Genomic DNA, 23,613 nt, shown 5'->3' on the forward strand with positions numbered 1-23,613 from the left:
GGCAGATCCTGCCGAGCCTGGAGGAAAGGGCTGGATGCTGGCCAGGCTGGGGGACACAGAGGTGCTTCCCTCCCTGCAGCCCCTCCGGAGCCCCTGGGCACAGCCCTGCCCCCTGCCCGCTGCTGCTGGGGACAGGGCTCTGGCAGGGTGACGGGCACTGGACTGCCCACTGGAAAGAGGGGAACCAGAGAGGGGCTGGGCTCTGGCAACAGCCTCCTCTCCCATCCCTCCCCGTGGGGACAGGGCCCGGGAAACCCAGGCTGCCAGCTGGGCAGGGCAGGGCAGAGGCTGCCAGCCTCCCCAGAGCGGGCAGGGTGTGCAGGCACAGCCCTGGGCCTGGGCTGCTGGAGATGCTCTCGGGCTGCGACCAGGACAAACAAGATACAAACAGCGGTTCTGGCCGGAGACACCAACGCTCCGCTTTTATTGCACGCACGGCCAGGCGGCAAGTGGTGGCTCCTTCCTGACCCAGCATCACACCTGCAGCCTTTCCGAGCAGGCAGTGTTTTGCACAGGGCAGAAGAGCCCCATGCGACCTAATGCATGGAGCTCCTTGAGGATCCCCTGCCAACCTGCTGCAGGGAAGAGAGGCGGAGGGAAGGAGGGCACAGCTGGACTCCTGGTCCTGTGACAGCAGGGAATTGCTGGCCAGAAATGGCCCCAAGGAGCCCTGGCAAGGCGCTGGGCTCAATGCTGCACAGGAAGGCGAAAAACCCCCAGGGACCTGCGCCGATCTGCCCGAGGGAAAAACTCCTTCCTGACCCCAGAACTGGCAATCGGCTGTGCCCTGAGCACGTGAGCCAGACTTGCCACCCAGCCCCCCGGGGCTGCCATGGCTCCGGGGGACACCAGCACGGCCCAATCCCTGCCCTCCCTCCCCTGGAGGCATCTTAGGGGCTTACAAGCATGGACACCTGAGGTACGTTTCTTCCTCTGACAGTTCTTGGTCATCCCAGAAAGCCACCAACGGTTCCTCCTGAGTAGCGCTCTGACCTGTTTGGTCTCCTTTGGAGGAAACTCTCCTCTGGGATCTACCCGACACTCCTCCCAGGCATGTCCCGGAGTCTTTTCACCTGTGCTTTACGGATGCGACATCCCAAGTAGCAGCCCCAGACTCCCCCAAGGATGCTACCTGATATGTTTTTTTCCTTTGAAGGAAGGAAGACTCCCAAGACTCCTCTCAGGCATCTCCTGGAGACTTTTGACCTCTGCTGTGGGAACCAGAGCTGCTGGGCACCAGCCCCGGACTCCTCCAAGGAAGATACCCAAGCTGATTTCTTCCCCCTTAAAGGAAATGCTCTCCTCTGGGATCCACCCGAGACCCTGTCAGGTATGTTCTGGAGTGTTTTCACTTCTTCTAAGAAGACTCCTCCAGGGAGGCTACCCAAGATGATTGTCAGTTTTGGAAGAATCTGTTTCCTTTGGGATGCACCTGAAACTCCTCCCAGGCACCTTCCAGAGTCTTTTCACATCTCCTTTATAGACCTGAGTTCCTGGATAGAAGCCCCGGACTCCTCCAAGGACATTACCCAAGATGATTTTTCTCCTTTGAAGGAAGCTCTCTCCTCTGGGATCCACCCGAGATTCCTCTCAGGCATCTTCCAGAGTCTTTTGATATCTCCTTTAGGGATCTGAGATCCAGGTAGCACCCCCAGAGTCCCCCAGGGAGCTACCCAAGATGATGTTCTCTTTAGGAAGATTCTGTCTCCTCTGGGAGACTCCTCCCAGGTATGTCCCATAGTCTTATGACCTGTACCTAACAATTCTATGATGTGACATAGAATCATGGAATCATGGAATGGCTGGGGTTGGAAGGGACATTTAAAGGTCATCTAGTCCAACCGCCTGCAAGGAGCAGGGACATCTCCAACCAGATCAGGTTGCTCAGAGCCCCGGCCAACCTGGCCTGGAATGTTTCCAGGAATGGGGCCTCCACCACCTCTCTGGGCAACCTGGGCCAGTGTTCCACCAACCTCAGTGTAAAAAACTTTTTCCTAATATCTACTCTGAATCTCCCTCCGTCTATTTTGAAACCATGACCCCTTGTCCTGTCACAACAGGCCCTGCTGAACAGCTTCTCCCCATCTTTAGTGTCAGCCCCCTTTAGGCACTGGAAGGCCGCTATAAGGTCTCCCTGGAGCCTCCTCTTCTCCAGGCTGAACAGCCCCAGCTCTCTCAGCCTGCCCTCACAGGAGAGGTGCTCCAGCCCTCTGATCATCTTCATGGCCTCCTCTGGACCCTCTCCAACTGGTCCATGTCCTTCTGATGTTGGGGGCTCCAGAGCTGGATGCAGTGCTGCAGGGGGGGGTCTCACCAGAGCAGAGTAGAGGGGTAAAATCACCTCCCTCGACCTGCTGGCCACGTTCCTCTTGACACAGCCCAGGATGCGGTTGGCCGCCTGGGCCGCAAGGGCGCATTGCCAGCTCATGTTGAACTTCTCATCCACCAGCACTCCCAAGTCCTTCTCCTCAGGGCTGCTCTCCATCCATTTTCCGCCCAGCCTGGATTTGTGCCTGGGATTGCCCTGACCCACGTGCAGGACCTTGCACTTGGCCTGGTTGAACTTCATGAGGTTGGCACAGGCCCAGCCTGTCCAGGTCCCTCTGTATGGCATCCCTCCCCTCCAGCGTGTCAACCACACCACGCAGCTTGGTGTCATCGGCGAACTTGCTGAGGGTGCACTCTATCCCACTGTCCATGTCACTGACAAAGATGTTGAACAGGGCCGGGCCAAACACGGACCCCTGAAGAATGCCACTCATCACCGGTCTCCACCTGGACATTGAGCTGTTGACCAGCACTCTGAGTGTAGCTATCCAGCCAATTCCTTATCCACCAAGTGGTCTGGCTGTCCAATCCATGTCTCTCCTTCCAGAGAGAAGGACGTCGTGTGCTGCCCTGCAGCCTGTGTGTCTCAGAGCACCAGCCTGAAGGCCCTCGCTGGCTGCCTGTCCCTCTGCTGTGGTTTAGCCCCAGCCAGCAGCTAAGCACCATGCAGCTGCTTGCTCACGGTCTCCCCTCCCAGCTGAGGGCCATGGCCCAGCTCCTCCCGGGAGGGAGATGACACCTGTGGCACTCACCTCCTGAGCCACAGGGCGTCTTGCCCTTGTGCCCCAGCTGCTGCCCTGTGCTCCCTCAGCCCACTCTGCCCGCAGTGCTTCCGCTCGCTGCCAGTGGCAGGGCTGCTCCGTGGAGGGGCCCTGTGCGCCAAGGCCCACGGGCGCCTGCTCCTCGTCGTTACCGCGCCTTCAAACCATCCGCCGTTGCCCTGGCAGCGCCCAGCCCGTGGCAGCAGCTCCCGCCAGACCCCCGGCCCCGGCCAGTTGCTCCACTGCCCACGCCCTTCCCACCCCACGAGCCCCCCACGTGCTGCTGTGGGCCCAGCCTTTGGCACAGGAGGAGCCCCTTTGCTCTGCCCCGGGAGAGCCTCCCGCCCTGTGCGGGTGCCGAACAGGCTCACAAACGTCCTGCGCCAGGAGGAAAAACGGATAAGCCTTTTCCCGTTCTGCCTACCCTCGTCAATGAGCTCGGCGCGGCCATACTGACCACAGCGGCTGGGGGCATCGAGGCCCATGGTCGCCCCGCCAGCAAGGCGGCACCAGTGCCATCAGCCCGGGGCCTGGGGAAGCGCCTGGCTTTTTTGTAGCCCTTATAGGATGCAGCGGGAAAGAGAGGGAAGAGTTCCCCCAGGAAACTGCCCGGCTCGCTTGCTTCGGCTTGCTCTTTCTGAAGCGCCTTTCCCTTTCCTCTCAGAAGACGGACGCTTGGTGAAAGAACAAGATGCCGTCTCAAAGTTAAAGTGTGCACGCTGTAGCTTCAGCTGCCTCCAGCAACCTCACTCCTGACACCGTCGTACGCCAGCTGTCCAGTGTCTTTCTGCTATCCATTCCTCTTTCTCCTTTTTCTGATATCTGTCCTACTGTCCTCTTGCCTGTCTAATTCTTGGCCAGATTGCCTCTGCTGGTTCTTGCCTGCGATTCAGGTCTGGCATCATCTCTCTGTCCACCCTCCTGTGTTCACAGGTACCCACCTGCCCGGGTCTCCTGAGTGCATGTCTAGCTGTGTCCATCTGACTGACAGGTACAGTTTCTGTCAGATGAAAAATGCTGAATTTTAGGGTTTGTGGTGTTTTGTTTTGTTTTTTTTTTAATACATAGCATGGCTTTTGGTAACCTCACCCTGCCTGCAGGCGAGTGACAGGGAAGGCAGTTGAAGCCCTCACGGGATATTACCAGGCCGTGTTGTGTTCTGCTCCGGTTGCAGCCCTTCAGGGGAGGTGGGCTGACCCTGGCTGGCAGCTGAGCCCCCACCCAGCTGCTCACCTGTTGTAGTTCAGCCCCAACGGGGACCAGACTACGCAGTCTCTCTCTCACTCCCCCCACTCTCCGAGAGAATAGGAGGAGATTTGACAAACAAAAAAAACCAAACACGCGGGTTGAGATTAAACAAAAAGTAAATTTAACAGTAATGACAAGAAAACAATAGAGTGATGGAACACAAATACAGTATAATAGCTCACAACAGATCTCTACATCCAGTCTCTTCCAACTAGGAGGGCCTCCCTTCAGCACCCTCCTCACTTATATACTGAGCATGATGTCAGATGGGATGGAATAGCCCTTTGGCTAATTTGGGTAAATTAACCCCAGCTGTTAGCTAATTAGTTAACTATCCCAGCCATAGGGGCTACCAGCTTCAGTTCGCCACCCAGCTCAGGTAAATATTAACTCTATCCTGGCCAGAACCAGGACATCACCCCTCCTCAGCGGGCTGGGGGAGAGGATCTAAAGGGCAAAAGCGAGAAAAAAAACCTCATGGATCGAGTCACAGATGGTTTAACAAGGGAGGGAAACTCCCGCAAGGAAACAGCCATAGAAGCACATGGTGTGTGAGGTTGGAAGGCACCGCTGGAGGTCATCGGGTCCAAGCCCCTGCTCTAGCGAGGCCACCTACAGCCAGCTGCCCGGGCCCACATCCAGACTGCCTTTCAGTATCTCCATGGTGGGAGACTCTAAAACTTTCCTGGGCAACTGGTGCAAGGGCTCGGTCACCATCACGGGGAAAAAGCGTTTCCTGATGTGCAGAGAGAACCTCTTGTGTTCCGGTTAAACCGACTACCTCCGCTTCTGCCACTGCACGCCAGGGAAACAAGCCACACTCCGTCCTCTCTGTGCTCCCCCTTCAGGCATTTGCACACCTTGCTAAACAGCCACCCCTTCGCCCGCCCTGAGCCTTCTCCAGGCTGAACAGTCCCAGCTCTTGCAGGGTAAAGGCCCTTTTTTGTGCAGCTGCACGTCAGAGTAGGAAAGCGGGACATCACCTTATTGACATAAGCGGTGCTAAAGAAGGTCAGCTCGTGCAACTCCTCCCTTATTGATGGCTTGTTATCCATCCAGTCAACCCTTTTTCCGTTGCCTGGTCCTCACTACTGTCCATCTCCTCGTCCAGTCCCCCAGTAGAAGGGCTTGAATCCCAGTGCACTCAGCCTTTACCAGCGTTTGTGGGACAGGACTGAGGAGAACAGAATAAATCAAAGTAGTTTTCTCAGCTCCATTTCTTCTTGGAGGGAAAGCATTGTTCCACTGCTGACGGCAGCCCAGGAATGAATACAGCACTATCTAGGGTGCATAACCCGTGGACCAGGATGGAAATATGCCAAACAGACCGCCTCATTTAGAGCATGACCTCCTTCTGCCAGACAAGTTACCCCTGAGACACAGTTACGGCTGTGTGTTGCTCCTGGTAACGTAACACCCACTCCGTGTTACGTGTTTGATTAGCGCTGGGCATGAAGGTGCTTACAGCGTCTCAGCTCAGGAGATGGCTGAAGAATGAGGGCTTACTGTAAATGCACTGGCATGATGGCAAAAAGCTGCCTGAGCACGCCCTAGGCACATCTGGAATCTTAACTCCCAGCCTCATCCCACCACATAGCAAACGCATAAATAATGACACAAGTTGCCGGCTAGTGGTAAAATCCAATCCAAAATATTTTCACCTTTTTAACGCTGTGAACCATAGTGCAGGAGTCCATCTAACACTCGAAACCTCCACCACTTCTTGGAGGGAAAGAGTGTTTTCTGCCTGGGTAAGACTGATTAAAATAACACGCAGTTCACAGTTGACACTTGTTTTATTAGAATCTCACACAAAGATTTTTAAATGTAAAATTCGTCATTTACAACAGTCAAGGATCTTAAAGCTTGTTCCTCTTTTTCCAAGCAATCTAGGTTGTGAAGAAAGAGACATTCTAACCCAACATCTTCAGTTTGTCAATGTGAAAACGTAAACAAAGCACAATTTCATTTAAAGCACTGGAGCACTGAGACAAGCAATGTGAAAAGCTGAATTGCAAAAGAAAGAAACAATACCACCGGACATCCAGGCTACAAGTTTAACTTTCCACAACTGTTAGTACTTTCAGGTCAGCTCTTCCCACCAAAAAGATACTGGAGTGGCAAAAAGATTATCCTGGGGAAACAACAAAAAAAGCACATTCTCTGAGAATCATAACGGCAAGGTAATTTCTGTCCACCAGAAAGACACAACCCCAAGACTGAACAAACAGAGGAAACAAAGAACAACTTGCGCCCTAAGGGTCGCCTCAGTAGTTAAAGGAACTGGCACACATTATGGTTAACAAAGAGTTTTATTTCTTCCCAAACTAACTCGCCAATCAAACAGTTACTGCCAGCGTTCACCCCATGCTGCGCAGTGACCAGACTGTTCTTGCGGGATACAGCTTTGACACCTTTAGAGCACTCCTTCAGTGAGCAATGCCCAGCAACCGTTCGCATGGTTACTTTAATTTTGGTTTAAAATGGTGTCTTTTGGGAGTCAAAGTTACAAAGGCCACAGCTGCAAAGCAGCCCAATAAAGGTCACACTTACCTGCACAGGACTGAAGGACCGTCCCGGGAAGGCCCTGTTAGAAGGGGGAGTGTTCAAGTCCCTTCAAAATCGGGCTGGAGACCACACGCCTCAGCTGATAAAAGCCACTTTGTACAAGGGCTGTGACCGAGGTCAGTAACCCTCCTGTGAGGAGGTTTTTTTTTTCCCCACAGATAGCTCAGAAGAGGAACGTTTATTGGGAATGCTTCACCTCATCACAAGGCTAAAGGACATCCCCTGCCTTGGGAGAGTTTGGTTTAACCATACAAAAGAGGTCTCTATTCTTCAAGATAGCACAGAATCACCTAAACTGCCAGAACTGGGCACAGGCTCAGACACAGCCAGGACCGCGTCTGCTCATAGCTGCAGGATTAGTACCTTCTCCAGAACTTGGAGAGACCTCCTCCTTCCAACTCCACGTGTCCTTTGTTTACCCTTTGGTCCACTTGCTGCAGCAGCTGCATTGCACCCTCAGCCTGACCGGTTCCTGTTCTTTCTTCAAGGTTAGATTCCACAGGTCCCCCTGTAAGAAACAGCAGCAAGAACAAAAACACGTGCTTGCTCTCTCCACGCTCCCTGCACACCCAACGGCAGACCCTGAAACGGAGAGACGGGTCCAGACTGACTGACGTGACGCCTGGCACCTTTCCAAGCAGCCACAACGCAGCCTGATTTGGAGGCAGGCTCCCATCCCACAGCTCAGCTCTGACAGAGCTACGCAGCCGAGCTCTGCGGGTGGGAATTTCTCACGTGGGAAGAGAGGCTCAGCCAAAATCAATGATGGCCTGCCGCTTGACAGTGGGTGTAATTCCTGATCTAACACGCTGCAAAATACCAAACGTGATTTTAAAAGGAAAACTAATGCCCCTGTAATCCTTGCAGTTTTTGATTTAATATGACCAATTTGAATGAAACAATCCAGGAATTCCTTACTTACAGAAACTCGCTTCCTGACAGCCCACGGTAAGGGATGCTGGACTAAACTCACACTCACTTTCTTTGCAGGAATTCTGAAAGGAGAAGGGACCCAAGAACTGTTACCCAATGTAAAATTCTGCTCTACGGGAGATTTTTATTGCTTTGCTTGCCTGAAGAACTAAAAGGCAAGGTATATTCTCTCGCTCTGTGATTTTTAATTTTTTTTTTTTTTCTGGCTACTAGGACTTTTTTCTTCACCAACGTATTTCTACCTCTCCCTCCTCAGGACATTCACAGGCCCAACATAAAGCAGTAATTCACTGAGCAGACTTTAACATAGCAGATAGTGAAGGAGTAACAGCAGCTATGGCACAGACAGAGATTTCAAAAAACATGACCAGGTGCTGTGGGCAACAACAGCCACTGGACCACACAGGCCCCTAGGCATCAGCCCTGCCAAGACATCGCCACAGGACACAGAGCAACAGGGAAGGGACAAAACTGGGAAGTGCCAGAAGCCAGAGGTGAGCCAGGAATACCCGTTAGGATGGCCAAGCAGCAAGACAAGCAACATCAGCATGTCATCCTCTTTAAGAGAGAGTAAAACAACTTTGGCATGGAGAGAAGACAACAGAACAGATCCACTCACCGACGGTGTTTCTCTTGCACTAAGCTCAGGTTCACCCAAAATTCCAAACTTTACAGGGCCTGAGATCTTTGCAGTTAACTTTCCTAACTTAGTTAATGCTCTGAGATGCTCTGCAGTGACAGGCTGAGCATCTCTCAGTTCTCTTTCTTTCCTTCCTTCTTTGACTTCTACGGTGCACTCAGCAAGTGGAAAGGTGAGCAGCCTCAAGTCCAGCCACCCCAACCAGGCAGCCTGGCGTCACAATCGCAGGCCTAGAAGGCATCTGAATGAGAGCTGAAAATGCAGTCTGTTTAAGATCCGTGTGGCTTGGCATCTTCATGCTCCTCTTCTGAACCCTCTGCCAACGTTGTAACGTCTATCCTACGTGTACTAAGTAGAGAGATTTCCTCCACGTTTAACGAGATCCTTCCCTTTTTGAGACGCATTCTAAAACACCAGGTGGATTTGGCTCCAAAGTCATGCGCTGCTGATAAACTGAACAAGAGCCCCCGAGGAATGATCAGAAGAATCCTGCGAAAGTACAGGAGCCACTGCCACGTTTTTCCTAAATCTAATCTTTCTTCTCATCCTGAATACCAAAAGAAACCTAATGGAAAGCATGTCACAGAAGCACCCGGCTCTGATCTCCCCAGAAAATGCATAAAAGGGCAAGGTCATCTGCCCATCGTTCCATGCAGTGCTCGTGACACCTGCTCTGGTGTTCATATACACAGCAGTTTGTGTCTGGACATCCTTCTCTCAGTGTAACAGTGCCCCGACCAGTGCAAATGTCACGTACCAGTCAAGCCGCCTACCACTTCACTTCTCAGGGTCCAACACGCTAACCGCGAGCTCCAGCTTTCAAGGACTCTAACATTTGGGAAATTCAGCCGCCGTACAAGGAGCGGAGGCATTCTGGGGACAGCAATTACAGCAAGGTGGGGAATAAAAAAGCATCTTGCCAAGGGTGACCCTTATCCCACCAACAGAGTGTCTGGAGCACCTGAGGAAAGAAGTCGGAAAGGGCATGTGTAGGGACCCATCACTAATCCTGCAAACGACAGCTGAGGGGAAAAGACACTGATACAGGTTTTAGAGACAAATAGGCCTGCTTGTTTTAGAGAAGTTCTTCTGTACTGAACGCTCCTGAGGAGTTACCAGGCAGTCTCCTCCTTATCTCAAAAATCCAACAGACCTGTCAAGAACCTGAAAAAACATTTTGAAACAGCGCGAGAAGCAGCTGTTCTTTTTATACCACCAGGCAACTTACTCTGTGGACAATCCCAACAGGAGTGAGTTTACCCTCCTCAGAAAACACTCTCTCCTAAGAGCTGGAGCAGGGAGAAGGCCAGGAAGGTGACAGTGTGGCAGGGATTTGAACTAAATTTAGAAGGGGTATCAGTATCCAGAAAATGGATGAAATGCACTGGGACATTTGGGAGGGTGGGCAGCAGCAAAGAGAAGGAGAACAGGGGTGTTAGGGAAGATCCTGTTACCTAAAGGTCGTGCTCAACAGCAGCTCTGTCAGAGCAGCCTTTTACCCTATGGGTTAAAAGAGAAAGAATCTTCCCCTCTTGGCAACGTCTCTGGAGAACAGTGGGTTTAGAAAGCAACTGCCAATCCCTCTGGAACAAACCTGTTGTAAATCTGCCTCCCGATGCCCCACGGGAGAGAGAAAAGGCACGACACTGTTTCAAGAAGAGGACGATGCCCGCAAGGCCTTCTGCACAGACAAAGGACACTGGTGGGGAGTGGCAAGGACTCATACTGACGCCAGTGTCCAGGTGTCAGCACCCACTGTTGGCCCTTCATGGAGTCCTGCACAAAGGGGCACCTGAGGTGAAAGAGGACTGGAGTCCTGAAGACAAGGCAGGGTAGCCTTCAGCTTCCTCTCCGACAGGCTAAGCTCACCCCTGGACTTCGTAGCGTGACAGTCAGAAAAGCTTGTGTCCTCTCCCAGTAAAACTCATCCCTTGGCTAAGTCTGATGAGCTGGAATCACAAATCTCTCAATGCAGGTGAAGAGGGAAAAAAAAAACCAAACCCTAAACACAAAGCCATTTTTATGCTTGCCACTTTAAGAATCTGGGACTAAACAGATACTGTTCTCTTTCCAAAAATTCTGTAGCTTACCGTTTCAAATCCATGCTTTGCTTTACTCATATGGTGAACACACTCAGCTCCAGTTCTAAAAATAAGTCAAATAAATAAGAACTGAGTTTACAAATAGTCACAAAAAGGAAGCAAGCTCGTAAATGGCGACTCCAAGTGTTTAATCAGAAATCAGGACTTTAGTACCTTCAGCCAACAGGACAGATACCCTTAACCTATATTTGCACTCGTGCCTCAAAGTCTCATTTAAAAAAATGAAAATATGCACTCATTCCAGTACTAGGCTTTCTGCTTTTCCAGTAAAACCAACAAGCAGTTAAAGAGGAAAAAAAGTGTTCCATGACATGGAAAGGGGGGTGAGTAGCAAGTTGAGAAAGCTTAGGTAGCAAAGCACCACAGAAAGATCTTACAGGACTAGGTCATGGAGCAACACAATGGCAGAGGAAACTCTGTACAGAGAGGTAGAAAGTGATGCACATGGGGAAAAACAATCCTGGCTTCACACACCAAAGAGATGAGAAAGCATTCTGGATCCTGGTCTCATTCTTCACTCATTTCCAGCAGTTTTACTGTGATGAGAAGCTGATGGGGGAGGGAAATGAAAGGACCACATTTTTAGGAGGAGAAGAACCAGGTTCCCATTGTCATCTCTGCAGGAAATACATTTGGGAATTGGGTAGAATACAAGGCAACAAGGGAGATTATTTGACATGGGCTGTACATCACCACGGAAGGAGAAAGGGTGAAGGGCAAAGACCGGGCTCCCCAGGACAAGACTGGGACTCACTGGGGTGAGCCCAGCAAAGGGCCACAAAGATGATGAAGAGACTGGAGCATTTTTCATGTGCAAAGAGGTTGTGAGAGCTGGGACTGTTCAGCCTGGAGAAAGCTCAAGGGAGATCTTGTTAATGTACACCTGATGACAGGCCATGAAGAAGAGGGAGTCGGGCTCTCCTCAGCAGCGCCTTCTGGCAGGACAAAAGGCGAAGAGCACAAATTGCAAAACACTAAATTAAATCTGAAGACAAGAAAAAACATTAAAACTGTGGTCAAGCACTGCAGCCGGTCACCCACAGAAGTTGTGGTGTTCTCACTCTTAAGAGTCCACTCTAAACCTGAGCGGACACGTCCTGGGAAACCTGCTCTGGGTGACCCTGCTTGAGCAGGAGGGGTTGGACTCAGCGATATCAAAGCTCACAAAAGCCTCAATGATTTTGTGAAATCCACAGACAGAGATCTCAGCCTCAAGCTGAGAGGCAGCATTCGTCAGCCGACTCAGAGCAACAGGCTGGGATGCAGCCAGAAAACTGCTCCCAGTTCTTCCCTTGTCAGCCCTGGCTCAGGTGTGCAAGCCAGTGCCCTGCTCTGTCGAGCTGCTGAGTTCTCACCGCGCCATGATTCTACAGATAACATTAATGCAATGTGATGAACAGGAAGACCTCTAGTAATGGCACAGGGACCTGAAAGCACATGACAACTTTTCTCCAAAGACGGGCAATGTTGCTTAGATTCCATCACCTATGGAAGAGAAGGAAGGAGACAAATGGGGCAAAGGATTACACAGGAATGAAAAATGAGGAAGGTACAAGAGACATTAAAAATACTGACATGTGCCCTGGAACACTATTTTGCAGTCAGCTCACCTGTCCATACCCGACTGTGGGCATGAGGTCTCTGCTCCAACTTGCACTCTTCTCCTCTTCACCGTTTCTTCCACTGCAGCACTTTCTGACACTTCATTTCTTCTCTTGACCTTCAAAACATTGCATATGTGGTGCTGATAAAATTTGATTCTGACTTTTCTCTTTTAGAACAAAATTCAGAGTTAATATACGTTCCTATGGCACAAAATTGTTCGTCTTTATACAACAAAAAAAAACCAAAAAAAAAATTACCTAGGAATAAACGATTAGCTGCCTTATTCAAACAGAAGATAAGCACTGAGAGGCCATCCACAGAACTAAGCTCAACAGTTTTAAACAAGAAATAGTGCTTTCCAGGACATCATATTCAATCCAGTTTTAGAGGAGGGCCGAGGAATGTCACTAATGGGAATGGAACGCTAGCAGAGAGAGTGGGATTTTCTTTTGGGGAATTTGCACAGGACATCTTCACTAATTCACTCCATCTCCAGACACTTACTCATATTGAAAACAAACCTACCCTGAGCTGTCACTAAACAAAAACTTTCCACAGAAGCTCAACTTTGTTGTTCATGACACATACAGCACTTAGGAAACAACTTAATTATCCAGCACTATTGGCCTCAGGCAGACTCTCAGAGTGAAGGAGCCACTGGACAGCTCAGCTCAGCCTTGAGAAAACACATTCAGCTGCAGCCAGCAGAGCTCTCAGGTCCTGAGGGAGTGTTCTGGTTCTGGCTGGGATGGAGTTAACATCCACCTCAGCTGGGAGGAGAACTGGAGCTGCTGGCCACTGGGGCACCCAGATGGGATAGGTTACTCATTAGCCCACAGCTGGGGTCAGTTTACCCAAATTAGCCCAAGGGCTATTGCATCCCGTGGGACACCATGCTCAGTGTGTAAGTGAGGAGGGTGCTGAGGGGAGCCTCCTGCTCCTTGGGAGGAAACTAGGCATCGGGATTGGCTCTGAGCTATTGTGCTATATTTGTTTTCCATCTCTGTTTTGTTTTCTTCTGTTATTTCTCTTAAATTTATTTTTTGTTTCACCTCAACCCATGAGTTTTGCTGCATTTTTTTCTACCAGTTCTCCTCTGCGTCCCACTGGAGCATCAGGGGGAGTGAGTGAGTGAGAGACTGTGTAGCTCGGTCCTGAGCAGGGCTAAACTACACCAGGTAGTAGCTTAATTCAGAGTCTGACAGAATTGACAGGAAGAGTTCTCTCAACTTGGATGGTTCTAGGGGAGAATTCAGTGCCTGACTGACATCCAGAAACAGAAGAACTAGAGCACTGCCTATATATATCTCCCACTTCTCCAGACTATTTAGACTACAACTTTTAAAAACAAACAAACAAACAAAACCCAAAACCACAGACACAACTTACAAGCTCACCACTGTCCTTGTTTACTTCGTCACCTGGAACAGAGGTATTACACAATTTGGTGAGCATTTGGTGACTGGGCTTTCTTTAACCAACTTAAAAGCACATTTTTGCATTACACCTCACTTTCTGAGAACAAGATAAAATACTGAGGAACCATGCTGGGCTTGCATGTGCTATGTTGAAACTGAACAGCTGCAAACACAGCTCTTTCAGAACCAGAATTCCTGGCTATGAATACCACGTGCCGATAGCATGGGGACAACTGCTTTTCTTGAAGGAGTCAAAGGAGTCTTCTGAAGAGAGGAAGGAACTGAAGAACCGCTGGCATCACTCTGTGTTTTGGGCACCAGACGGAAGATGCAAGGACATCTGGAGTGCAGCCTCCACAGAATGTTGGCCAGCTGACCTCTGATGCATGGGATCCATACATACTTCCCTGAAGAAAAATCCCTGCCAACAGAAACTTGAAACAGCAGCGCCTGAAAGTAACAGCATGTTATGCTATGCATAATTTTAGAATAGAAATGCTGTACAGTGACATGGGGAGGGCAATTAAATACTGGAGCAAGGTGCACAGGGAAGCGAGTGAATTCTCCACCTGTAGAAGTGTTTACATCCAAACATGGTATGTTTGACAGGGGATGCTCCACGCAAGCAAATGGCTGAGACCTAGGAACGACTACTTGTCCATTTCATAAAGGAGACCAGAATATCTGCTAACCAGTCGTAAGAGAAACCAGCAGCTTTTCCCAGGGAACAATAATTGGCACAGGAAATGGTAAGAATAAACACTCCGTTTTCCCAACAGAGGAGGTTAAATGTAGAGTCCCACAGGGGTCTCAGCTGCGGCCTGAGGCTGTCCAGGGAATTCCCAGAAAACCTGGAAAATGAGATGCGAGTGAGGTGACAACATCTGCTAATTAAACAAAAGACATTATTGCCATTATTATTGTCATTATTTAGAAAAACAAATGCATTCTTTCTTTAGGAAGACAGAAACAAAGGGTGCAAAGTTCCACGTCAACAAGTGCAGTCAAGCACAAGGAAGAAAACCAAACCGTGCCTTCCACAGGCTGGCTCCAGCCTGGCTACTGACATCAGAGAATGAAGGCTGGGAGCCACTGGGCACTCCTTCGTAAAACACGAGCTGAAGAGTCAGCAGTGGTTGAAAAGAGAAATTCAGGAAATTTTAGAAAAAGCAACACTGGAGAAAAGAGAACAGGCCTTTCTGCTCTATTTCAAACACAAAGTACAGCCATACTGCACGCAGTTTTGCTCCATCCAACCCAAAGACACAGTAGACGAAGGGAAAGGGAAAAGCAAGACACAGATCACAGATGTTTCCAGAAACTATCCAAACATAACCAGAGTGACTCACCACAAGATAGGTTTTGCCGAAATGAGTTCAGTTCTAGGTATATCGTGCAAATGTAGGGGTAAGGCACAAGATGGACATTCTCATGTTTGAATCTCATCTTTGATACTCTCTCCCATTTACTCAAATCTGAGAACAACAATAAGACATAAGAACACAGCACTAACACTTCAAAGGAGCAGGAGTCCTAACAACGTCTGCTTGGAAAGCTTCCAAACCCACACCACGCTGCACGTGTGTACAAGCGAGCAAAGACAACGTGTCGGTATGAACGGTGTCAAAAACCACTAGCAGCATGTTACCAGAAACACTTCTCCAGGTGATGCCCTCCCATCAGTCGCTTGGACTGATACCGTCGCATTTCCTTAACTGTATTTGCCTTCCGTCCTGACGTTCTCCCACAAGAAACAACATGCCAGGCTCTTCCAAAGCTACGAATAAAGCCTCATCAGCTTTTTTAACTAAAAAGTAATGCTTTTTAGAATTGAAAAGGACTAGGACTCATAGGAGTAGTACTGTTACATTTACTTCACAGTTCAAAATGGGAGGGAAAAAAGGATAACTGACAGGACAACCACCACAGCTGCAGACGTTCCTTGCTGCGGGTGCAGTTCTGACACCGAGGAGCTCACGCACACGAGAATGGATGACGCTAGGCAGCGTTCTCCCAACATGCCTCTGATCTCAAGAAGAAACAGGTAAAACAAACACCTTTAGTCTATTTGCTAGCAGGAACTCACATTCTGAGGACTGGAGATGGAGCCCCAGATTTGCCCAGCTGAAACGCTGACACAATCCGTTCCCTTAAGGGATGAAATTGCTCGTATGAGTTTGGTTCAAGGACTCTCACAGCCAGTGACTAACTAAGGGTTACACTACAGTGAGGAGCCCACCACTCAAGACTGCAGGACAACTCATCACGCCAGGCCTCTGAGCTTGCTGTTCTCATCAGGGCCCCAGCACTGGCTGAGCAAGTGGACGGACTGACAACTTCTAGAAATACAAGTTCCTGAATCAAACACCCCTCAGGCAAGCAGGCAAAACTGGCTGAGCTTTAGTGAAGCAAACCAACAAGGAGGCTTTGTCTGCTTGAGTGCTTCCTGTCTGACAACGCTCTTGGCTGCTTTCTCTTCCTGGCAGTAACAGGAGTAAGTTGCTATCACACGTACCAGCTTCTGAGAGGGAAAGAGGACGACCTCGTTCCTGCCTGCTATTACGAGGTGTGGCAATCATCCCAAGACTAGAAGGGAACACCTCGGAGGTGGGAACACGTGGGGGTTCATTACTACTTAGCACCCACAGCCACAGGAGGTGATGCCAAAGGGCCTGCCTGATTGTGCCAAATTGACATACCTTAGGACTGAAAAGGCTCCTCGTTCATTCAACCAACTTACTTTGCCTCTCAACAAGAGCCTCAGGAGGCTTTTGAACCCTTTATACCACAGCAACTACAATATTTAATCCCCACATGCCTTAGAAGAAAACTACTGTGGTCGCCTCTGCTAGCGGGCCAACGTTGCTGAGCCTGTGAGGAGCGCTTTACGCTTTATTCACCTTTTGAAACAACACACTCGCTCTGCTTGCACTGGACGGGCTTCCTGCAACTTTCTACAGACACGTTCGTTTTCTCTGGCTAAATCTGATTTGGAACGCAGGGGTGTTCATCTGAAACACTGCAGAATGCTCTTTCCTCATCAGTTTGCTCTCCTGTGAAGGCAACAACTGAGGAGGATCTTCAGCTACCGTAAAACTGCAAAGCTCAACGGAGTCGTACTCCAGCCAAAGATCTGCACATTACTAGACAGGAACGTTGACCTACGCAATGCCCAACAGAGACAAGTGATTGAATCTTTTCTTTTACAAGCACAGGAAAGGATACACGGAAAGACAGTGAAGTGGCCTGTGGAAAATGGATGTAAATCATCAAGATTTCCAAGGACTACTCGAATCGCTTCCTGGAGAGGCCAAAAAAAGAAAGGAAGGAAGAATGTTAACAATATAGCCACAATACCATTACAGTTTTGAAGCTTGGGAAAAAAATAACATTACAGTTTGCACAAATCATGGAAGAGCGGGCTCTAGTGCTTCTCCTCCCCCTCTTTGCCCCAGTCCCTCCCATCACCTTAGAGACTCATAGAGATCAAAGGGAAGTAACAGTTTAATCTTGAATTAACACAGCAGCATTACTATGGAGAGTGGAGGTCTGCTTTTAAATTTAAGAAGCTTTAAATTGAGTAAGTCTCCTTCTTTGTTTCAGCAAAACACAAGTAGTAGTTGCTGGTTTCAAAAATACACATATTCCTCTTTTTCCGAATATTGACCCAATTCAGTTACAAAGGAACCGTACCTCAGCCCCAACAAGCTCCTGCTTTACAAACAGGAAACTTTTTCTAGTACTACCCTTCAATATTGTCAAAAGTTAAAAAGAAAAAAAATTAAACGGTAATTTTCCATGTCAATTAAAATCAGCACATTCTCTTCAATAATGTTTATAATGCTACTACTGTACTCTGACAAATATTTCACATTAAGTAACAGGAACATTTTTAAGCAGGCAGTATATTTGTCTTATTTCCTCAGGAGCAGCAGGGGCTTTCTTCTGTCTCAGGAAGAAGACAACAACAGAACTCATGGGTTGCCACCAAGCTCGGTCACAAAGTAACGGTATCATTAAAAGAACATCCACTGGTTCCACTAGCTCCACAGCTACAAAGAAAGCACACGCAACTGAGCAGCAGATTAGCCTCTGCTGAGCTAGCTCACCAGCACTGCCACGGCTCCTGAAAAAACAGCAGAGTTTAATGGCTGAGAAGCCAAAAGCACTGGTCAGGTCTGGGGCTGAGAGCGAAACCATGGGAGAGTGCTGCTGCAGAACGAATCTGAAGAGGAATCAGAAAGGGACGGGGTGCAACTAGCTCGACAAACAGGAGTTTTCATTTCTCCAATTTTAACAGTCAATAGTTTCTTTGAAACATCTCAAATAAAAACATTACTCTTCCACGCTAACGCTGCCTGTTGATGACATTCTTCATTTACATCTTTTTTTTATTCCCTCGTACTCTCCAGAGAAGTTCCCCCTTACTCTCACTTGAAATGCTGCATCTGACAAAACGCCCTCAGTCCCATAACGATCAAAAGATTTGCTCAGCTTAACATTCAGCTAAGGTCCCATGGAGCTGCTTCATCTCCTACCTCTAACTCCTTGACAGCGCTTTCAGTGCTGGTGAGATCCGGAGCGCTGTGAAACAAACAGAGAGAGTCAGTCCCACCCCAAGCCACGGAGCCACCTCTGCTGGGAGAGTTCAAACACCAACAAAACACCGCTCCCACTGCACAGAGATAATACCTATCAGGCAGATGAATTCCTAATTTATGGTTCTTAAAAAACACCCATTACTCCACAAAGACTGTTTCTTTTCAGTTTTCTGCCCATTTGCATTTTGCGTGTCTGAGGATACAACAGATGAGATCAGATCTTTCCAGCCGATCCTCAGTAACCTTTAGGATTGTTTGTTTGACAAAGCATCCTCCACCCAGCACCTCTGCCTCCCAGCCTATCGCGATGCCATTCTTCTCAAGGAACTGGCGAGACACGTCTCTTCATCCCCTCCGCGGGGCAAACCTGCAGAGGAACAGGCCTTCCTGGCACCGGAGCTAGGCCCTGCGATTCTGGGAGCTGTGCACGGCCTGCATCAAACTGTGTTCCCAAACATTAACCACATCTTTCGTAAGACAGCTCCTCAAAGGTTGTTTGCTGCTGCTGGGTATCAGCCAACAATAAAAAGCACAAGGAGAGAAAAGGTCTTAAAGAGTAACGAGGAAACGAGGGTGGGAAGAATGGAAGACATCAAGGCACCAGCCAGGGTCTCATGACAAGGACGTCAGATCTGTTACCTGACTGCAGCAAATTCCTTGGTTGGGTTGCGGGGGCTGGGAGAGGAGGGGATGATTGTTTTCTTTTAAGCCTGGAGTGCAGAGATGCAAAAACGGACTCATCTTTGAACCGTTAAAAAGGGAAGAACCTTCACTGTCACCTGGCCTTCCCTGGGATTCAGGAGACCTGCAGTGAAGATGACCTTGCTCTAGCAAAAGCCTGCACCCCTGTGCAGATACAATCAGCTCAGTGATGAGCTGGCACCAGCTCTTGCAACTCTTTGAAGGTTCTTTTGGGAATCTGTCCTCAGATCGGTCACTGTCTTATCGTGGGGAAAAGGAGCTTCACTTCCCAAATCTGCAGGCTGACTGACAGCACCGCTTTGGGCGTAAGGCTGTGTATGCGCTCCTTTACTCTCTCTTATGAACTGGGAGAGAATCCAGATGCTTTGAGTAAGTACCCGCTGTTCACCACCACCCTGACACGATGGGGAAGACTTTCACGAGTTTCGCTGTAAAAGGAGTCGCTTTTGCTAAGTTTGACCACAGCGATGTGAAGACCAACTTGGTGAGCTCACCACCCATCCCAAAAGTGATGGTGAAACACAAAAGATGCTGCAAAAGTCTCTCGTCTCCTGTTCCCTCAAGTATAGCAACGAATTGCAAGAACTGATGTTGCAATGCACGCAAACCGTGAGCCATGCAGGGGCAATGACAGACTGCCAAACTCAGCCACAGGTACTGCTCACCACACCACTGTTCCCTCCCACAGCCCTCCTTGTCATTGTCCCCTGCACACCCAAAGGCTGTTTTCCTTTCTCTTCCTTGCACACCAGCAGTACCGCAGAGTACAATACTCTTCTTTCACTCTCATTTTCCAGGCTTGCCGCTACAGTGCCTGCCAGAAAATGAGAGGAAAAGTTATTCTAAAAGCCCTGCTCAGCCCCTCTGCCTGCAGGAGAGGCACTGCTCTTGTTCCAGAAGAACAGGACAGGTTTGCCACAAACACATGTGAAAGAGGAGCGGCAGTGGAAAGGGAACCCGGAGAGAAAAAAAGTCCCGAGAGCACAAGCACCTACTACTGCCAGCAACCAGCGAGAGTTTCCAAAGACTCTTTCCACATCCACACTTGAGCGCCGGGTTGCAAGGCCAGCAGAAGGCCCATTGCGAACAGCAGACAGCCCAAGAAATAAGTGCAAACTGCAAGTACAGAGCTCCTAGGGGGTGCTGGTTCTGGCTGGGACAGAGGTCATTTTCTCCACAGTAGCTCGGATGGGGCTATGCTATGCATTTGTGCTGAAAACAGTGTCGGTAACACAGCGCTGTTTTAGTTCCTGCTGAGCAGCACTTGCACAGCGCCAAGGCCTCTTCTCCTCCCCACACCGCCCCACCAGCAAGTAGGCCGGGGGTGCACAAGAAGTTGGGAGGGGACAAGGCTGGGACGGCTGACCCCAACTGACCACAGGGGTACTCCAGACCATAGGACGTCACGCTCACCAAGAAAACTGGAGGAAGAAGGAGGAAGTGGGGGAGCGCTCGGCGTTATGGCATTTGTCTTCCTAAGTAACCCTTGGTGTGATGGAGCCCTGCTTTCCTGGAGATGGGAAACAGTGAGTTTGCTTGCCCAGACGGCTTTTGGTTCACTTATTAAACTGTCTTTATCTCAACCTACAAGTTTTCTCACTTTTACCCTTCTGATTCTCTCCCCCATCCTGCTGCGGGGCAGCGAGTGGCTGGCTGCGGTTAAACCACTAAGAAGGCTCTAGAGCCTCTCAGTTAAGCACAACATTTCAAAATCCTGTCAGGAAAAAACAGCCTCTTTTTCCACTCAAACACGAAATCCACACATGGCAGTGAAGCAGGAGCGTTTTTTACAGCTCAAATTACTCTCCCAGCCCAACGCTCAGCCTGTGCAAGTGCAGTAGCAGCTTTGAAGTGACCACTTTTGCGGTCAAGGCAGGAAATCAGGAGCCCCCAAGAGCTGAATTTAGCGTTTCGTATTAACCCAGCGCTACACGCAGCCATCAAACTGCGAGCCGCCTTTGCAGCTTTAACACGCTTACCTGCTGAAGTTGCCGTACCGGATTTTGAATTTGTACACAAGCCCGCCTGCATGAAGAAACCTTGTTTCAGGCAACGGACAGGTAAATGGTTTCAAGGGCATCTTTCTTTCTCCCCCACTGCCGGCCTAGGGAAGCAGGAGAGCCCGAGGTAAATGACTAAAACCCTTTGCCACATCTCGTTCTGCCGTAGCAGAAGAAAAGATTACGGGCAGTTGTTCCTCTGGAGGACATGTGCAGAGAGAACACGCTTCCTACCGGCATCTCCCGCAAGTCTGAGAACCGCTGCTGCCAGTCCGTCCGGTAACGCGGGGATTTCTGAGCAGGGGTCGGGGACAGGCTTCCAGTCGGCGGCCACCCTCCCTCCAGCCACGCCGCTCGGGAAACGGCGCCGCCCGGGTCCCGGGAGCCCGACAGGCTCCTCGCCCCGGGGGCTGCCAAGGAAGCCCGGACAGGCGCGGGTCGCGGCCCGTGAGCGCGCCCAGGCCGTGAGGGCCCCCCCAGCTGCCGGGGTCCCTGCAGCCCCCGCGGGTGCAGCCGGGAGAAACTCCTTGCTCGGCACAGCCGCACGGCTCCCCGCTGGCCCCCGGCCTCCGCCGGACGGGCACCAGCGGGAGGCGGCCCCCACGGCCCCGGGGCCGGGCGGGAGGGGCCGCGGCTGCAAGGGGAAGGCCGGGACCCGCCCCGGCCCGCCGAGAGGGGACACGACGCCACCTCCTCAGCCCCGCTGCCAGCCTGCGAGGCCGTCGGGCGCCCCCTGCGCTGCCGCCTGCCCCTGCCTCAAGGTGGGGCCGGGGCTGCGCCCGGAGCGAGCCGACCGGAGCCGATCCCGGTCGAGCGGAGCCGAACCGAGCCGAGGGGGCAGACCCGAGAGGAGCCGAGCGGAGCCGATCCCAGCCGAGCGGAGCCGAGCCGAGGGGGCAGACCCGAGAGGGGCCGAGCGGAGCCGATCCCAGCCGAGCGGAGCCGACGCGGCCCGAGCCCAGAGGGGCCGACCCGAGTGGAGCCGATGGGAGCCCGGCAGCAGCAGCGGCGTCGCCCGAAGCCCGCACCCGCCCCGCCGCCGGGGCAGGGGTCGGTGCCCACCCGGGGCTGGGGGTCCCGGCGGCGGGCCGGGGCTAGGCTGATATAGGGAGTTAACGGTCTGCTAAATATTGCTTGATTTAGGAGACTAACTGTCTGCTAGAGAATGCCTAACAATCCTGTTTTGCCTTGAAACTCACTTAAGCTTATCAGGGACTGGTATTTGTCAAGGACTAATATCTCTAGCAAAGGACGGAATGTCAGTTCCCCCACAAATTCGGTCAGAAGCTGGGAAACTGCTGAAATTACCAAGTGAAAGGAGAGCATGGGTGAATGACTAAAGTTCATCTAGAGGAAGATAAGACCCCTGAAGAAGTAAACGACCACCAGAGACAGATCTGAAATGCTAACGCAAGTCTTTTTAATAACCCCGCCTCACTTATGCATGTGTATGTCTGTATTGTGCAATCCTATGGATATGTATACCTGTGTTACATGACATAAACGTTGAAAATTAAGTATCAATATGAGGTGATTCTTGCTAACTGTAGAACTGTAGTCACATAGGTTAAATTTTATATGAAATCTATTTGTCCTTAGAGGGAATGGGACCTCAGAGATATTATAATACCCATTTGTTAGAAGTTAGCCTAGCATATCGTTAATACAATGGTAAGTCCCAAACACCCCAAACACCACCTGTAGAAATACGCCCTGAGCCATCACTTTGGAGCCAGGAAAATCAAGGAGCAACGCGACCTGTTCTCAAGACCAGAGATGGAGATTTCAAGGAGGAGTTTGACCAGTGAATTCGAGGAGGGGGCGTTCTGATGACCACCAAGACCACCAAAAGACCCTCGACTCAAAAGACTGAGCATGCGCAAGTGGGTGGGGAATATTATAATGATTTCTTGGGAAGTTGATGTTAATGTATATTTCTCAGGAATTTAGTGAATATGTATAATTAATGTGTATTTAACCTGTGCTGTTGATCGAACAGGTGTGCACGCTGGGTGGAGTGATCCCCCGTGCGCCCAGCGCTGCAATGAAGAAGTGCCTGCTTCTTAACTTCTCCTTGCTGTTAAGGAGTTTTATTCCAGATTTCGGTAACAGTTTTGGCGACCCAGATGGGACTTTGCGAGTGAGACTGAACGAGATCGAGTGTTGATCGAACTCCAGCCGGCACCAAAGTATTCTCAGGGAGACCCATCACTCTTGACTCACAAAGCTCCTCGCAACGTTCCCTGGAGAAAAGGGTAAGGCACTTCTTTGAAATCTGTCTGCTCTGGATAGCCTGCCCATAAGGCGCGGCAAAAGCTTCGCAGGGTTGGGGCTTAGAGGGTACCCATTTGGTTTGGAAGCCTAGGCGTCTGCCTGTAAGTCATAAGCGAAAGCTATTGCTGGTTGGACATTTGTGTATTTGGGACAATTGTCATTTGCATTTGTTTGGTTTTTGTATTTGGGACAATTGTCATTTGCATTTATCTGGTATTTGGCATTTGGTCTAAATTGTTTAAGGGTAAGAGTATGGGGAGTATTGGAAAGATTTGTACATAGCTTGGAAAGGGGCCCCAGCATGTTTTAGAAGTGATTTACAAGCTGGTAATTGTTGCTTCAATGCTGTTTTTTTTTGAAGTCTGTATGCATGTGTTGCGGTGTACGGGACTTGAATGATATACAGTATTGCATTTGGGGTTTTAAACTTTTC

The 23,613-nt window shown here is 50.2% G+C and overlaps 2 protein-coding genes across 4 annotated transcripts in view; one reads left to right on the top strand and one right to left on the bottom strand.

The window, feature by feature from the left end:
• Positions 1-5,246, top strand: part of LOC147600087 (maestro heat-like repeat-containing protein family member 7) — a 46,340-nt gene extending 41,094 nt beyond the window's left edge. The window contains exons 11-13 of the mRNA XM_086752393.1: positions 1,157-1,330; positions 4,023-4,080; positions 5,186-5,246. Coding sequence (XP_086608519.1) covers positions 1,157-1,330; positions 4,023-4,080; positions 5,186-5,246 — 293 coding nt within the window. The remainder of the gene's footprint in view (positions 1-1,156; positions 1,331-4,022; positions 4,081-5,185) is intronic.
• An 868-nt stretch (positions 5,247-6,114) lies between these two features.
• Positions 6,115-22,739, bottom strand: MAJIN (membrane anchored junction protein). Of its 3 annotated transcripts, none has more exons than XR_015259095.1 (11): positions 21,141-22,739; positions 20,886-21,010; positions 18,142-18,187; positions 16,829-16,904; positions 14,953-15,078; positions 13,575-13,606; positions 12,191-12,300; positions 10,569-10,623; positions 7,828-7,924; positions 6,891-7,413; positions 6,115-6,471 (listed from the first exon to the last, which is right to left on the bottom strand). XR_015259095.1 is itself a non-coding variant. In XM_086752579.1 (11 exons), the coding sequence occupies exons 1-11, from the start codon at positions 21,144-21,146 to the stop codon at positions 6,426-6,428; spliced, it is 840 nt and encodes a 279-aa protein (XP_086608705.1). In that variant the 5' UTR covers positions 21,147-22,739; the 3' UTR covers positions 6,115-6,425. The 3 variants fall into 3 exon arrangements, 2 of the variants coding, with proteins under 2 accessions (XP_086608705.1, XP_086608704.1); XM_086752579.1 differs by having other exon boundaries at positions 7,269-7,413; positions 7,828-7,900; XM_086752578.1 differs by having other exon boundaries at positions 7,269-7,413.
• Positions 22,740-23,613: the final 874 nt, after the last annotated feature.

This window comes from Chlamydotis macqueenii, chromosome 7, assembly GCF_036417535.1.
Source record: "Chlamydotis macqueenii isolate bChlMac1 chromosome 7, bChlMac1.mat, whole genome shotgun sequence".
NCBI classification, from domain to species: domain Eukaryota; kingdom Metazoa; phylum Chordata; class Aves; order Otidiformes; family Otididae; genus Chlamydotis; species Chlamydotis macqueenii.